The sequence below is a fragment of the Ambystoma mexicanum genome, chromosome 10, assembly GCF_040938575.1.
Source record: "Ambystoma mexicanum isolate Mex_15411 chromosome 10, UKY_AmexF1_1, whole genome shotgun sequence".
Lineage (NCBI taxonomy): Eukaryota > Metazoa > Chordata > Amphibia > Caudata > Ambystomatidae > Ambystoma > Ambystoma mexicanum.
In genome coordinates this window covers 61,933,676-61,950,332 of record NC_090932.1, presented here as the reverse complement: position 1 = coordinate 61,950,332, position 16,657 = coordinate 61,933,676, and the positions used below count along the sequence as shown (strand labels likewise).

Sequence of the window (16,657 nt, the reverse complement as noted above, 5' to 3'; positions counted from 1 at the left end):
GTGATCAGTCCATGTTTGAAACATTGGGACATCTCATTTACATATTGTTGCGGTAACTTGAAAATGCAAAATAATTAAAAAGTCTTCTCATCTCATTGGAACTTAGTATGTGTCCCCTCCTCTTTTCTTGGCTCCCCACACCGTTACACTGTGTTTTTCCTCTGTGACACTTTCCCATCACCACCTGTCAGTCTTCGATTCGTGTTGCACATTTATTTTCCCAAGCATGTCTCTTGCAATGTTACCACTGCAATCTCGCAAATTTCTCTGGGGTACCCCCAATAAACTGAAAATGTTCTAAAAACAAGTGGGCTCCCCAGCCCATCTCAAACTTCCCCACTTCACATTGTATCATCTTTCCCCTCCCCACCTTTAGCTTGATAGATCTGAAGTATAGACCACATTCTTGGATCCGGCTTCTTTGATTGGTGTGGGTGGAACGGCCACCCTAATTGGTCAAGTGAAGGGATGGTGCTTGGGGACTGGTCGGCTTACAGACATTGTGCCTCATTACGACTATGGCGGTACGGTGTGAACGGTGCCAGTAAGGCACCGGCACCGTTAACACCGTACCGCCATATTATGAGCTTCCCTCGCGGGTGCCTGACAGCTCGCCAGGTGTTACCTGGCGGGCTGTGCGGCACCCGCGAGGGAAACACACAGATGAATACAGAATGAAAAGTAAGAGTGCCAATGAAAGTCATACACCGATCCAGAATAGGCCTTTATGGAAGCAGGATTGGAAAAGTGCCATCATTACACACTGGAACCAGTTGTATTGGAACAACATTATACATTTTAAAGCTGAGTCTCTGATGCCTCGGTCAAATAGGTGGCTCTTTAGAATCGTGTGATCTACCAAATCAAAAGCTGTGGAGAGATGATGCAGGATCACGGCCACAGTGCTCACATGATCTCCGAACATTTTAGGCAATCCTAAACTGATGGTGCTGATTTAGCGTTGCAACATGGTCTGTAACTTGCTGTGGCACACACTCTTCAGTACATTTCATGAATTGAATTTAGGCTGTGCTGCGTTGCCAGCTAATTTACCAAGGAATTTGCAGTTAGAGATGGCAGATAAGTCTTTGACTGATCTAAATCATATTTTTTTACAAGGGACTTACAATAAGCTTTCTTGAATTCTAGGTGTACAAACCCTGAGTGGGGGAGACATTATTTGTTAAACGGGATGTCTCAGTTATTAGTGGGTCTTCAAGCAAAGTTGTGAAGAATGCTGGTGGGAATGGAACGGTAGAGCAGCCTGCCTGTGACCTTTGTGATAATAGTCAGTGACGTTCCTTCTGGTATATGGACAAAAAGGCAAGGAAGGTGTCTTGGTTGGAAAATGGAGGGAGACCAGTTGTGGTTGGTCGAGGAAGCATAGTCAGTTTCCTAGAGAGATTTTCATAGAAGGATATCCGTCAATAAGGAGGAAGGGTTTCGGAAATCCTTCTGATTGGACTGGAGGCATTACACAATCTGTCAGAATAGAAACATGTGTTTGTTTCTCTGATTCCTATGTAGTATCCTCTTCTTTGTTTCATAAACGGTTATTCATTCTCCATCCTGCGATGTCGTCTCCATTAATGAATACGATCTGTCCTTATTGACAGAAGTATTTAACTTTGTCAGAAAGTCACCTGTGTTTGTGGAAGCATTTTTTGGATTGCCTCATTTTAAAAGGGAGACAGAATTACGGGATCTTCTGAGCCTTTGATCAAAGGATTTAGTTCCTAAAAGAGGGTCTGAAAGAAGATTAAGGGATGAACTCTTGTCTGATGCTATTAGCATTCCAATTTATGTAGTATGATTTCTCACTTAGGGCAGAGGGCGTAAGGGGGCAGGGCAGTTAAGGGAGAAGAAAAAGGCTGAGTTGCTCACCGGGTAAAACAATCATGGGCAGGGTCTGAAGGATATTACGCTGTACTTAGTAGGGTTAAGAGTGTGCCCCTACCTTTGGTAGATGTTTCCTAGTGAGTCTATTGAGGGGTACGTCAATCCATATGCACATATTGGGTTGTACTGAGAGAGAACCAGCTATGAAATCAACTAGTTCCTTTCCCCAAAAAAATAGCCTGGTTACAAAAAAACCAAAACATGCAATCTGGCCATACTTTTGTTTTTTTATGGAAAATGGCAATATTGCAAAGTCTTCAGGCTATGACATTCTATTGGGCATAATTGAAGCTGGCCATGCATTACTAACTGAGCATAATGGACTCTGGTGACAAAGTGCTTACAGAGCATAATGGAATGTAGAAATCAAGTGATAGCACTGCATGGCTATTTCCAGTATGGCCTTTAATCCGTTTTGAAGCCAGAATCCATTATGCCCCGTAGGTCTAGATTGGATATAATCAAGTATGCTCACTTAAAACAAAATAGCATTATATACAGTCAAGTGGGCATAACGAATTCTGGATTTATAGTGAAAACTCTGTATATGGCAATGTGGTAATTTCATGCTTATTTTGAAAAAAAAATAGCAGACTGCAATTATTGATAAGTGACACACCGGCCAACTAAGCCTAATTACTCACGCAATGGTGTGCTTTCTGTGCCTTGGCGGGGGCCCCAGTGTTCTTTGCCGTGGCCTGTCAGAACTGTGGGTTAGGACTGGGGTAAGGTCAGGGCCATGTCCCTCATGCCACATCCTATCTACGCCACGTTTCATGATAAAACATGGCAATGGTGCGAGTTTCTGACCATTTGGTGGTAATGTCTGATCGAGTATCTGAGATCCTGGACATTTGGTGGCAATACCTCTCAGTGGTGTGAGTACTTGAGCATCTACAGAATCTGTGCAATAATAGTCTGAATATCTGAGCATTTAGTACGTGGTAAATGATGTGTGATTTGGACTTTTGATAGCAATTCCTGACAATGGTGGCAGTAGCTGGGGCTGATGGGAGTTGTGGTCCAAAACATGTGAAGCGTCATAGATTTGCAGAACCCTGAGATCGCAGTATGCTCTTGCGTGCATTTCCCTGTTTAAAGACTAACATTTGAAATCCCTGTACAATCTGCGTTTTTTCACAGTGAGCAAGGGCACTGTAACCGGAAAAATGTGCACAAACTATTCTTTAAATTGTCTTCACAATACATGCAGCTGCTTTGCGTTGCTTTGTTAAAGGCAAACAGTTTGCTGATTTCACATCTTCTTCTGTTAATGTACCTAACTCTTTGATGTGCCGCCGGTTTCACCCCTTTTTAAATGTCCTTTTTCACAGGCAAGGCAACATCACCCTCACGTCTGCATTTAACTACTCGGCAGAACTCGAATACATCGATTATCTGAACAATAAATTAGTCGGCGCCTTGCAAGTTCAAGTGGAGCCAAGACGAGTCGCGAGGTCCGTGGGGGACATTTCCTTGCGCTCAGTCACCAGCGGCAACTTAAATAAGTTGCTCCCATCATGGGCATGTCGAGTTAAATCTGCAGAGAAACGTTTTTTACACTTGTCCTTATTTCGGTATTGCAACTGGGGAATACTCAAGTTACAATTCTGTAAAAATGACCCGCAGGAGATGCCAAGCATTGTTAGCCATCTTCCTATGTACAAATGGCATTTGGGGACATGAACGTGGTCCGTACTCATGCATCATTTATTACGCAGCCTCGCTGACCAAACAGTATACATCGCAACGACGCTGGGTCAAATGGGACAAGAAATAGGTCCGGTCACCAAAAAAAAGTGGCCCACCCCTCATGACCCTTGACCTCTTATGACATCACCGGAAGTGATGTCATTTGACCCCCGCTCCAAAGTGACATTCCTGTAAGCGATGAAAAACAACCTTTCACCCCTTAACAAAACAGGAAGTGGCATCAAATAGCATTGTACCTAAATGCACTAAATTTCTGTGAATCCAAGCAGACGTCCAAGGCCAAATGATACGTTATTGTATAGCACTTACACTTAAGCTCTTTTTTATAGAACACATATGCGTGCAACATCACCCAACCTGCGTTGGTACTCATTTATCGACCTAAGCAGGATGAAAGGCTTTTTGAGAGAAAAAAATGTGAAAAAAATTATATATTAGTTTTCCATTTTTTTTTTCCTAAACTGGCCCAGGCATGGCCAGAAACCGGCCCTCACACCCAAGGGACGATTTCACTTCAGCCATGGGCCGAAAGCCCGAGGGGCCAATCTGACCCTGCACCGACTTGCGTGTTGTTCTTATATGGCTGCCAAGTGGCCCCTTGTAATGGGCGACACATGCAAGTCCTCGTTTTTCACTTTGCATGCATGCTGGAACTTGTATTTTCATTATATGGGTCTACAAGTCCCAGCAATCTTAGTGAAAAGCCGGGACAGGCTCAGATGTGGCCTTCAGGTGCAAGCGCAGCGTTAGCATGAGTGTCACGGGTGAAAAAGAAGTATGTCGCACAATTCACAATCTAAATCCAGTGCTCAAGGGAGATTCATGCAGGTAGAATTTTGTGGCCGAGATATTGCAATGTATTTGTTTTTTCATTCTTCACTTTCACATAGAAGAAAGCAAGGGTCTGCGAAAAAGACAGGGGAACCCTGTACACTCGCGAGATGGGGGGGTCACAGAGAGGCCAATGTGAACGCCATATGTGATGAGAATGAAAAAAAAACAGGACATGCCATAGAAATAGAAATAGGACTACAGTAAACACGAATAGGACTGATAAAAAACAGTAGTCCTACGTCTGTGTCGCTGACCTGTGGTGGATGTGTGCTCACAGACACACTCCTCTCATTGGAGGAGAGTGGCCAGGGAGGGCAAGGGGAGGAAATGGGGGCCTGAATAGCATTCACACCCCCATTCACGAGTAGGAAGAGTGGCGCCGGGCCTGATTTTGGGATTTCGGAATCGGTTCCCGGCAGAAACCGGGACCGTAGCCAACCACCCATCCAATCCGGGGATAGGGTTTATAAAATTAAAAAACTCCTGGGACCCAGGGACAGAGGGCGATTTCCTGGGACTGTCCCGGGAAAACCGGGACATCTGGTCACTCTAGAAAACCATTGTCGACAGCAAAACCACTGCAAGACATCAGGGGCTCTGGCGGCGTAGAGGTTAAATAACAACAGGAGAAGTCCTGTTTATTTGTATCAAAGACTTCAAGCAAGTCTACTAAGGTCAACACTCCACGCTCTGCCCCCCTCGGTTGGCTGCGGTACAGCATTGCCTGCGCATGAACTATTCCGGAAAATGAGGGGGAAGAACCTCCTTACACCATTGAGAACAGGGCAGAGGAGGGCTTAGCAATTCCCTTATTTTCATGTAAACTCCTGCAGCATTAATTGCACCCCATCCAATATAGGGCGCGCGCAGTTGTGGATTGCTTTATGGGATCACACAAATAAAATGCAGATGTTACACACATGTAGGTCCAAAGTGAACTCATCAACAAAGCAGCAGAGCTATCTGGCAATTTACCTCCCCCCACTATCTAGCCCCTTTCAGATCCTCCAGAATTCCTGGAAACCATGCAAATGATTGCAGTATGCAGCATAAATCCCAGTAACGTTACAGGCCACGTAGCATAACCCAGATCTAGCAGAGCGTATGGGGATCATGCTAATGGCAGCTGCACCCAGTACAAATCCCTGTAACTTAAAAAAATATATATTTTATTTAGTTGTCATAACAACTTTTCAAATTTTATAATACACATTTACATCATAATTTCACGTTCTTGTCTAATAATACCAATATCACCACCAAAATACAGTACAACAGGTCCAAAAAAAAGAAGACAATTTTTTTTTTAAATACATACACTTCTCTATACCAATTTTGATCTAACACAAACAAATGCAGAATTCATACTAAACTCAATTTCTTAGAATATAAAAAAAAGGAACAGAGCACGTCATAGCGCACACCACTGCATCTCACTAATGCACCACTAGCAGCACTTCCGTACTCCACATACTCCGGTGATGCCTTTATTTTTTTCCACTATCAATTTCTTTAAATCTTGGTAACACCATCTGTAGGAATTGCACTATAGCTGTCTGTACCCTTGAAGGCGTACTTGAGAACAGTATTTGCCACACTTGGCCATTCCTCATACAGTTCTGCAAGGTTATCACTTGGTCAAAACATCTTGCCCGAACTTCCCTTAGAGCTTCACACTCTACTATTAAGTGATGTAGAGACTCTTTTTGGTGAGGCACACAGCAGTATCTACAATAGCCTTGTTCATGTAACAGCATTTTCCTTTTACAAAGTACGTCTCAGGTTTCCCACAAGTTCAATCTAAACCTTAGGTAGCCCGTACGTACTTTCTGCGATGGACATTTCAGTAAGTAGCTGGCCATCACTCCATATTTTTTCATTCCAAATAGGAATATATTGAACTCTTTATATTGGGCGCACCTTGCTAAGTTCTCGGGCCAATCCCACCGATACATTTTAGATTTGGCCTTATCTGGGTTTAGTATCAGTAGCTCTATAGAGACATAAGCCACAGCCAGATTATCTAGTACATGATTTCGCCACTTCACCGCAAATTGACTTCTAGATTTTATCAGATGGTAAGATATCACCTCTAGAATGCTGTTAGTCTTTAAACCTAGAAGACATTTGTGGAAAAAAGCACACTGCATCCATATTACCTGTGAGTACATAGATACTAAACCAAATTCATTGCGTAGGATAGCTAGCGGGACACTGTTAGGCAAGTTTAGTATCTGTTTCCAATATGCTGCTTCTAGTGCCTCCCAGTAGCTCTTTTTTGGGGGTAAATCCCTCCACATCATATAGCATGATTGGTAAAACCTTCATCTTGTAAAACAATACGATATGCTTTAAGGAAAATTTCCCAAATTTGTTAATTAAAACCTGTGATTGTGAAATGAGGTGCTGAGGTTTATTCCTTGCCGCAAGCACATCAATCTTCTTATTTTTCACATTATCAATCGTTACCCCTAGATATTTGTACTGGGTAACACTTAATAATTGGGAGTCCTGTAAATTCCATATATACCTCTGACTTTTTACGTTAGACTTCTTACCGCACCATATAATTTGGGATTTCGCTGTATTAATTTCAAGATTATTGGCTTGTACATACGACCCCAACTTTATCAACATTCGTTGGAGGCCTTGAGGTGTTTGCGATAACAGTATGAGGTCATCTGCATTAAGCAGATACAGTATTTTCTGGGCCCCAAATTTAGGTGGATCCCCGTACAGTTATTAAAGACTTCGCCCATGTCCAAAATAAATTTCTTTTACAAAAAGGCAGCTAAGGCGCACCCATGTTTTAAGCCTTGATGTGTCCCAATTAGGGGTGAAAGCTTCCCATCCAAGGTGATACGAACTCTCATTGACATATTTGTATGGAACAGAATTATTAACGACTTGAGGGATTCAGGGTCGTCATGTTGCTTTAATTTCTTATATAACAACAAATCCTATCGACAGAGTCGAATGCAGCTCTAAAGTCGATAAACCCCATATAGAGGGGCTGCTTCCGCTCCGCCCGTTGGGCTTGTATCATGCTCAGGGTGATGATATTTGGGAATGTTCCCAAGGCTTTTTCAAGCGCTGCTTGCAATGGGTCAGTTAGATTCTTACTCCTTACCCAATCGTCTAACTGTTTAAGGATAAACCTACAAAACAATTTGCCGGGTATATCTAAAAGGGAGATAGGCCTATAACTGCTCGGCGCCTGTCTATCTCTGTCATGATCTCTGCTTCCAAAAGATCAGGACTTGCCCGACTCCCTTGGAAGCAGACCCATAACCCCGGTTCCGAGTGCCAGCCAGTCCCAATTGGGACCTTTTGGACCCTGTCCTGGCGCCAGTGGCACCAGGCTCATAAAGATGCCCAGTCCCAGCGCTGGAAGCGCCGGGCTCATAATGCTTGGGTGGACTTACCTGCAGCAGACCATGCTGCTTACTTACCTGCCAGTTGAACCCCTGATCCTCTTCTGTTTGGGACTACTTTTCCTGTTGGGTGGGGCAGGAGCCACTCCCTAGGTTCAGAATACTGGAACTCTTCTGGAAAGCAGGAACTCTTTTCTTACCTAGGCGTGGCTGTGGAAGGAGACACCTAAGCACTACAGGAGGCTATTTAAACCACACCCGATGGATGAATCTTGCTTTGTGTTATTCTGCATTCTCTGCAGCAGAACGCTCATCATGTCTTCTGCTTCTGATCCTGGGCCTAAGGGAACAAAGGCTTACCATCCTGGAATCCAGTCTTCAGCAGCACCTGTAAAGACAAAGAAAGAACAGGTTAGCACTACGGTCTTCAGTGGCAGCGCATCTCTTACCTGGTCCATCGGCTGTCACCAACGCCTCGCGCTGCATTCCGGCATCTGAAAGACAAAGGCTTACCTACTCTTCGCATGCTCCGAAGGTCTTCGCACTGCATTCCGGCATCTGAAAGACAAAAGCTTACCAGCTCTTTGCATGCTCCGGAGGCCTTCGGCGCTGCATCCCGCATCTGAAAGACAAAAGAAGGTGCGTTTAAAGACATTGGGCAACTTTATTACTCACCTGCCATTACTCCTTCCCACGCCGAATCCAGTGGGTATTCCAGCACCCTTCAGCTTCTCTAAAGCTCCGAACTTGTACCTGCAAGATAAAAGGGACAGTTAGTGCGCATTGTGAAGCAGGCTACAAGCGCTTACTTACGTGCTTCCAGGCGCTTCTATTCCTCACGCGGGTTTGATCCTCAACTCTCATCAGCCCGCCATCCGCCATCGCCGGAACCCTGCAAAACAAGAGATATCATTACAAAGACTTTTAAGACATTTGAAGTGCCCAGAACATACCGTTCGTGCAGTTAACGACGGACAGCAGTCCTCTGAGGTCAAGAGGCCTGCACCCTTATCCAGTGAAGAAACTGGTTACGGCACCCTGCCCCGAGGCAGATGGAGAGCTCAGCGTTCACTTACCTAAGGTGAGGGCGTTAACCTTTGGGGTTCTACAGGAGAAGAGAAAGGGAAGAGGAGAGAGTCACCCAATAACCCCAGTTCATTAATCCCATATTTTCTATCTGCAGACATCTTACTCTTCGAGTCAGACATAGTGCACAGAGGTCCAGCCCAAAGAGCCAACCGTGTGTTACACATCACCTTTGAAGATACGGCATTCACCCAGTCAAGACCGGCGCCTCTGCGGGAATCAGGTGAGCGTTACAATCTCCCTTTTTATATATATCGGGACCGTGATCGCTTGTGTCCAGCTCTCCGGTAATGTTTGGGTTAAATTCACTCTTGTGAATATCTTATATAGAATTGAGGCCCATAATTCTGGGTGTTTTTTTAAGGAGGTAATTGGAGAGACCATCCAGCCCACTTGCTTTAGAATTGTTTGCCATTCTAATCAGTTCAATTATCTCACATTTCTCGAACTCTAAGTGGAAAGTGGTCGGTATCCCCAAGCGCTCCAGTGTCTCACTATTCTTTACAGGGGCATACAACTGAATAAAGTGCATAACCCAAACATGCGTAAGCACTGCAGTCGAGTGCATGACTAATTGCGAGGTTGCTGATGAATAATTAATAGCTGTCCACATTTTGGAAATATTTTTACTAGCTAGTATTTTTAACATATTTGCGCTATCTTCCTGGTACATTACAGCCCGATGTGCCTTAATCCAGTTTCTGTAGCACATTCTCAGTCTGTTATTTAGATGGATTCTCACGACAGAAGGCTCCTTTCTCAATTGTCTCAGGTCTACCCGCAGTTGAGCTTCTTTTCTCTAAACGTCCCATCATAAGTGTGAAGATGGCCTCGATGGGGTTTTGCTTTAATACTTCGATATCGAAATACCTCTATCACATCAGAATACACATGACTTCTATTTCCCAACTGGTTAGACTTTTCGATTTTATCCATACTTAACTGTCTATCCAGTTGTACTACCTTCTTTTCCGACCATCACAGCCAATTTCCTCTGGCATTTACCACACAAGACTTTTGCAAAAGGTTTCCTTCCATGCCTTCGAGAGTATCTCCCTCGCCCCATTCTGCCAATAGCATATTGTGATCACTTGCTTTCGATTTGATCACTAAGAAATTTAACATCACTGGCCATAGTACAGGATTTACACATATATAGTCAATCGTTGATTTACTTTCACCTTTTTGCCATGTCTCTACTGTAGGGATGTTAGCAGCAAACGCCCCATTAAGTATACGCAGGCCTCTTGCTAAGTAACGAGTTCCATCTTATCAGTCTGACATTATTTCGATTGTCTATTTTCCCCAGACAATTTATATTAAGGTCTCCCGGCATCACCAGCATCCTCACCTTATGATCCTCACTTATCAAGGCTAGGGTGAGGTTTAGATCTTGAAAGAACTTATCATCAGACATGGCAATCGGGTTCCAGTAAATGTTCAAAATCACATATCCTTCATTTGCTGATATGACTTTGACCAGTAACATATACTTATTTGGTGCCGCCCAAAAATGCGAAGTCGGCTTCCTCCCCATTTTTACCGCTGCCAGAATACCTGAGCTTGGACGGCTAACCAATGGTTTATAAGCAGCATTCAGATGGATTTCATGATTTTCCCAAATAGGTAGTTAGGACAGCCAAGTCTCTTGGAGGAGTATTATATCCCATTTACCTAGATCACATTGGTCGTTATCAATAAGGTGTTTGAACCCCCTTGTATCCCAATTTAGGAGTGATACCCTGTGCACCACCCCTCTCCGACCAGTTAATTCTGTTTGCGCGAGCAGTGACGTACGCTAGGGGTTAAGTTCTGTTGGTGTTTCTTTGACATATTTATTTCTCCAGTTCTCTTTAAATGCATACCACTTTCAACCTTTAACAGGGGTTGCACCGGAATAGTTTTGGACTCTACCATCAAGGCAAAACCCAATTTACACAAATCCTCTTTTGCCTGCCAATATTAAGTTTTGCACTACCCTAGATTTTATCCAAAGTCTTACTGAATTCAGATGACCCTTAGTAGTCAATTCTACTAGAGCCAAGTCAGAAGACACAATGGGCCTCATTACGAGTTTGGAGGTGGCCATGCTGCTATTTGTGTCATGGCTGCCTCCAAACTCGGGTCCGGGTTCCCTGAATGGGGTTTTACCGGGTCATTCCAACCTTGGAGGACCCGGCATTCGAGCCCCCAGAGGGCTCAATGGGAATGGGGAGGCAGCTAGTAATGGTCCCGTTAATAACAGGCACATTATTAGCTCCCTGGTCCTTTAGCGGCTCCCGCTAAGGGTGGCTGGTTTTAACAGCCGCCCTTAGCAGGACCCGCTAAAGGACCTCGGAATGCAGCGGTAAGGGGTTAATGGCACTGGCATCCTTACCGGCGCCGTTAACCCCTTACCGCCACACTCAGAATGAGGCCCAATGGCCTCTAATTGGGGGATCTCAGAGAATAAGGCCATCACTGCTACTATTCAAATCATATTGGGTAGACTGCAGTGTTTTACATGCCAGAACCAAGGATTATGCTGCTGGGGCTTTCCTAGAGGGGATCGTTACATTTCTGGTCTCACTTTGTTGATTTCTAGCATTACGCCCCATTTGCGTTAATTGCGCGTTTTACGCTAGGGCCGTACTTAGCGTGCCCTCTATTAAACGTATGATGGCGCCAGACGTTTCCATCTGGTCCCCACCATGTTCATTTTGCATACATTTTTCCAATCCTTGTGCTGGCCCTATAGGGTCTGAGAGAGTCGATATCTTGAGTTTCTTTACTGGTTTCTCAATGGCTTTAACCATAGACTCACTTTCATCACCTATATTACTCTGTGTCTTAGTCTCCTTCCAAATGTTGTTCTTATTTATTAGATTACACTGAGACCGCTGGATGCTATCATCAGAGTTTAAAGGCTTTGACATATGAGGGATCAAAATTGGTGGGGCAATTCCATCCATCTAGGCATCCACTGCTTTCCTAATTTCGGTTCTCTGAGCAATCAGTGCCTCCTCACTTATTACTTTACCGTGGTTTTCTTGCTTTTTGACCACCTCAGCACTTACAGGTTTTTTATTTACCACATTCCCTCCCTCAGAGTTCTTTGTACTTAACACTTCCATTACGTCATCTAGCGGAGCATACTCCACTGCTTGTACAGGTACAGAATTGATGGGTTCGTTTCTTCTAGCCATCGCGTACGGTTGGTATTTTTGTTTAATGGCCAGAGATGCCATTATCGTATTACGCTTAGGAAGGGAGATAGCTTTAAAATTTTGTGGGATTTGTTGATTTTTAGGTAGTTATTTTTCTTGGCAACTTTCTCTTTTTTTCCACTAACCTCCCTGGTGTAAATATCGTGAACGTTTTTTTTCTGGGTCTCCCTCTTACTTAATTTATCAACCACAAGTACAGGTGTTGTATTTCCCAATGCAACCCGGGCCAATCCACTTGGGGCCTCTGCATAAATAATTTCTTTAATGCATGGTACAGCAGATCTTATTACTTGGGTTTCTTTTACTTGATCACTCATTTTTTGACAGGGGAATTACTACTTCCTCTGTTTTCAGTTTGGCATTCAACAGAAGATACACCACTCTTTGTGGCTTCTTTTAGATAATTTTCCACCGACTGCCTCTCATCAGGGAGGGGCCTCGTGATTGCCATACTAAAATATTTTGTAAGGTTTCCTCCTGGGAATGTAGTTTTTTTTCACAGATTTTCAACATCTCCGTAAATGAGTGGATCGCTAGATTCATTGACTGCAAAGTTATATCCAGCATGTTGTCAGGGTGATGCACAATAACAGATGTATTGGTGCTATGATTAGCCATAGTCAGTTTAATTGGAGACCGAGCATCATCAATGATTATAGATTCTCTTATACTCTGACTGCTTTCCGAAAACATCACCGGCGACCCTGAGATATTCTCAGGTAGCAGGTTGTTTGAGAATGCCGAGTCATTAGCTTCTAGATCAATGACCACAACATCCTCCCTGATCACTTGGCGCGGCTCTAGCATATTTCAGGCCGCCCCCGAGACCGGCACTGACTCAAGTTTTTTTATATCTGTCAGTGAAAGCTCCCCCATCATTCTCCGGCCCCACTCTTCTATGGCTTTCCCCGGGCCCCTTATATTGTTCTGTATCGGGTCGTCACTTTTTAAGGGGTCAGAGGGTTAATTTCCTAACTCACTCCTATCGGGCATATCCACCACGTCGAGGTGTAGAACAAGCGTGTGAAGCAAGTCTATGCTTAATTGGTAAACAAGCTTTTTTTTTTCTCAAGGGACTTCCTACCGGCATCCTGGTTTTCAATGTTTGCAGAATCATTATAGATCACTGCTCGCTTCACCCGCGTTGCAGTGAATAGCAAACGAGACGGGAGCTAAATCGGACGGTCTATTATTCCAGTGCGAGAAGTCCCCGGGAGACCTCAGAACCTCGACGCCTCGGCGAAGAGGTACTTCCCAGGTACTTCTCACTGGTGCACGTGCGCTGGTGCGCGTGCTTGCCCACTTTTGAGTTGTCCCTTCCTTGGGGGCGTGGCTTCCCTTCATGTATATTACACACTAAGGAAAAATTTACAAAAACGATTAGTAAATACTAATGTCAAAGTCTCTGATAATTCCTTAGTCGCTTTATATGCTGATAGAGTGCAAATACTGTTGAAAGTCTTATAGTAAATGTTACAAAGTACAAACAGTACAGTCCATGGCCATGGAGGTCAGCAAAGAGGTACTTCCCAGGTACTTTTCACTGGTGCGCACGCACTGGTGTGCGTGGTCGTGCACTTTTCAGTTGTCACTTCCTTGGTGGCGTGGCTTCCCTTTACATATATTACACACGTTGAAAGTCTTATAGTAAATGTTCCAAAGTTCAAACAGCACAGTCCACGGCCAGGGAGGTCGGCAAAGAGGTAATTCCCAGGTACTTCTCACTGTTGTGCGCGCTTCCCACTTTTGAGTCATCACTTCCTTGGGGCGTGGCTTCCCTTCATGTATATTACACACGTTGAAAGTCTTATAGTAAACGTTACAAAGTTCAAACAGAACAGTCCACGGCCAGGGAGGTCGGCAAAGAAGTACTTCCCAGGTACTCCTCACTGGTGCGCGCGCCGTCACATAACAAACCTTAACATAATATAATAGTGATTCCACCAATCATACAACTCCGGAAAGAAACACTGCACATTTGCCTTATATTACATTATTTGTTTACATCTCCTTATGCAACTTCCTGCAGTATTTCAGCACAGGAGACCCTCTGGCCTAATTATCATTTGGCTGTGGTGGTAACATGTGCAGTATTTCTGAATACCAGATCCTTTACTGCTCTGTTAAACTCTCTGGGGTTGGTTTATGAAATTTGTGCGCCGAAAAACTGGGATTTGTGTGCCATTGCCCGCAAATCCCTGTTTAACAAATGGGGATTTGCGGGCAGAATGGCGCACAAATCCACGTTTTTTGGCGCACAAATTCCATGAACCAGCCCCAGAGAGTTTAACAGAGCGGTAAAGGATCCGGTATTCAGAAATACTGCTCCAGAGTTTTATCACCGAAACTCTCCTTTTCGCTTTTGCATGGAGGAAAATTCCTTGCCCAAAAGTATTACTGCATGCGGTATCACCCATGCATTGTTAATTTCTGCCGTAACACCACATGTCCCTGATTGCGACCTCTGGGCTCCAAAATGGGGAATAACCGAAGGGTTGAGAATGAGTCCAAATCATGCAGACCCTTTATGATACTGTGTGCTTATCACATGTATTACTGCATATGGTATCACCCATGCAGTGTTAATTTCTGCCGTAACACTGCATGTCCCTGATTGCGACCTCTGGGCTCCAAAATGGGGAATAACCGAAGGGTTGAGAATGAGTCCAAATCATGCAGACCCTTTATGATACTGTGTGCTTATCACATGTATTACTGCATATGGTATCACCCATGCAGTGTTAATTCCTGCCGTAACACCGGATGTCCCTGATTGCGTTCTCTGAGCTCCCAAATGGGGAATAACAGAAGGGTCGAGAATTAGTCAAAATCACGCAGACCCTTTATGATACTGCCTGCTTATGGCATGTCGCAATGGTAAATGAGTTTTGTGGTATTATCACAGGTTATACCGCCAAACTCATCAGCAGGCCACTAGACTTTACAAACACTTAAAAAACATGCTGTGACCGTGTACACACATTTCTCAAAACGCAGAAATTGGGCGATTGAAAATGAAAGGTACCAGTGAAGTTAGACTTTGTTTAGCTGCCCAGTTAGTCCACAGAAGAAACTCCTTCATTGTTATTAATATTATGGTATTTATTGAGCGCGGACCTAGCTTCGAGAACACCCCTGTTATGTTTTTTCAAATGTTTCTGTAATGTGTGCTAAATAATTTACATAACGAAAACTTTAAAAACATATTTTTTTCCAGCGAACATCACGGAACTGGCGAAGTATTTTAGTTGTGTAGGCTATTCGAACAATACATACGAGCTGAACCCGCAAACATTTATGTGTGAATCCACCAGCTGCCTGAATCATTGCAAGAATAACGCCACCTGCAACGTCACGCCGAACGGCCCCGTCTGCACGTAAGTAGACGTCTAAACATGGCGCGCTGCTCTCCTCTGCCCGCTAGAGCGTGTGGGTGCTCTGGGGCCCTTGAACTCTGTCAGCGATGTCGGCAAAAATGATCAGGTTCACCCAATAGAATGACAATGATTTATCTAGCGCAACCAAGCAACATGAGGCATCCTGCAAGGCCCCCAACTTATCCCACCCCCCAACATAGACTTGCCAGGCCTTCACAGGCATGGGCGTCGCCAGGCATGGGCTTGGGAGGGCTAATACCCTTTCAATTTGAAGCAGCAGACATCACTCTGCTTGGACGCCCGGGGCTCAGACAGCAAGAACCTGTCAAATTTCTCACCTCGGAGAGCAATTTATTTACTCACTTTTAAACTTAAAAGTAAGCAAATACATTACTCTCCGAGATGAGAAAACTGCCATTAACGTGACTGAGGAAGCAGAAAACAACCAGAGGCGGGGACAAAAGATTGCCAAGGCAATCAGAATAGACCCCCTGTGCTGAAATGTTGAAGTTAAAGGCTTACCTGCCAGGCTCACCTTTTGGATGGCTCATGCCTCCAATAATTAGCATTAGCTAAATACCTGTGAGTTGCAGAAGCATAGATAGGGTAGGGCCTGAGCGGTCTGGAGGGAAACAGGCAAGACAACAAGCATTGAGAATGCCATTCATTTGGGCGTTTGTATAGGCATGGGAAAGGCACTTGCCAGTCACGGCTGTAGTGGTAATAACTGGGTATTGATGGTAGCCAGTGCAAAATGGGTTGAGTACCTGGGCATCTAATAGCAGTGCCTGGCAAATGCTTGTTTTTAACAGGTCTTCAGTGAAGGACATGGACAGTGATAATCAATTGAGTGGCTGAAGGTGCACCCAGATAAGAAATTATTATATTATTATTATAAGAAACTCCAGAATTGTGTTTACAACTTCAATCACTATCAGAAGACTGCTTTGAAAAAATACTGGCAGGCACTTTGAGTGCAACATTTGATTGTAAGGCTTGATTAAAGGAAGCACAACGAGTTTCCCCGATGAGTTGTTTTGTGCGGGGAGGGGCAGGAACTGGGTGGTAATGGGCACAGGGATTAGCATGGCCATGGGCATTCAATAGGTGGGCAAACAACCAAACAACTTCAAGCTTTGTGCCCCATCTCGTATGCAATTTCTCCCTG

At 44.2% G+C, this 16,657-nt stretch overlaps 1 protein-coding gene across 1 annotated transcript in view; it reads left to right on the top strand.

Moving 5' to 3' along the window:
- The first annotated feature begins 15,336 nt into the window (after positions 1-15,336).
- The window catches only part of LOC138493120 (mucin-3A-like), a 31,311-nt gene continuing 29,990 nt past the window's right edge, over positions 15,337-16,657 (top strand). Inside the window, exon 1 of the mRNA XM_069620327.1 lies at positions 15,337-15,489. Within this exon, the coding sequence (XP_069476428.1) occupies positions 15,410-15,489 (80 nt within the window). The 5' untranslated portion in view covers positions 15,337-15,409. The remainder of the gene's footprint in view (positions 15,490-16,657) is intronic.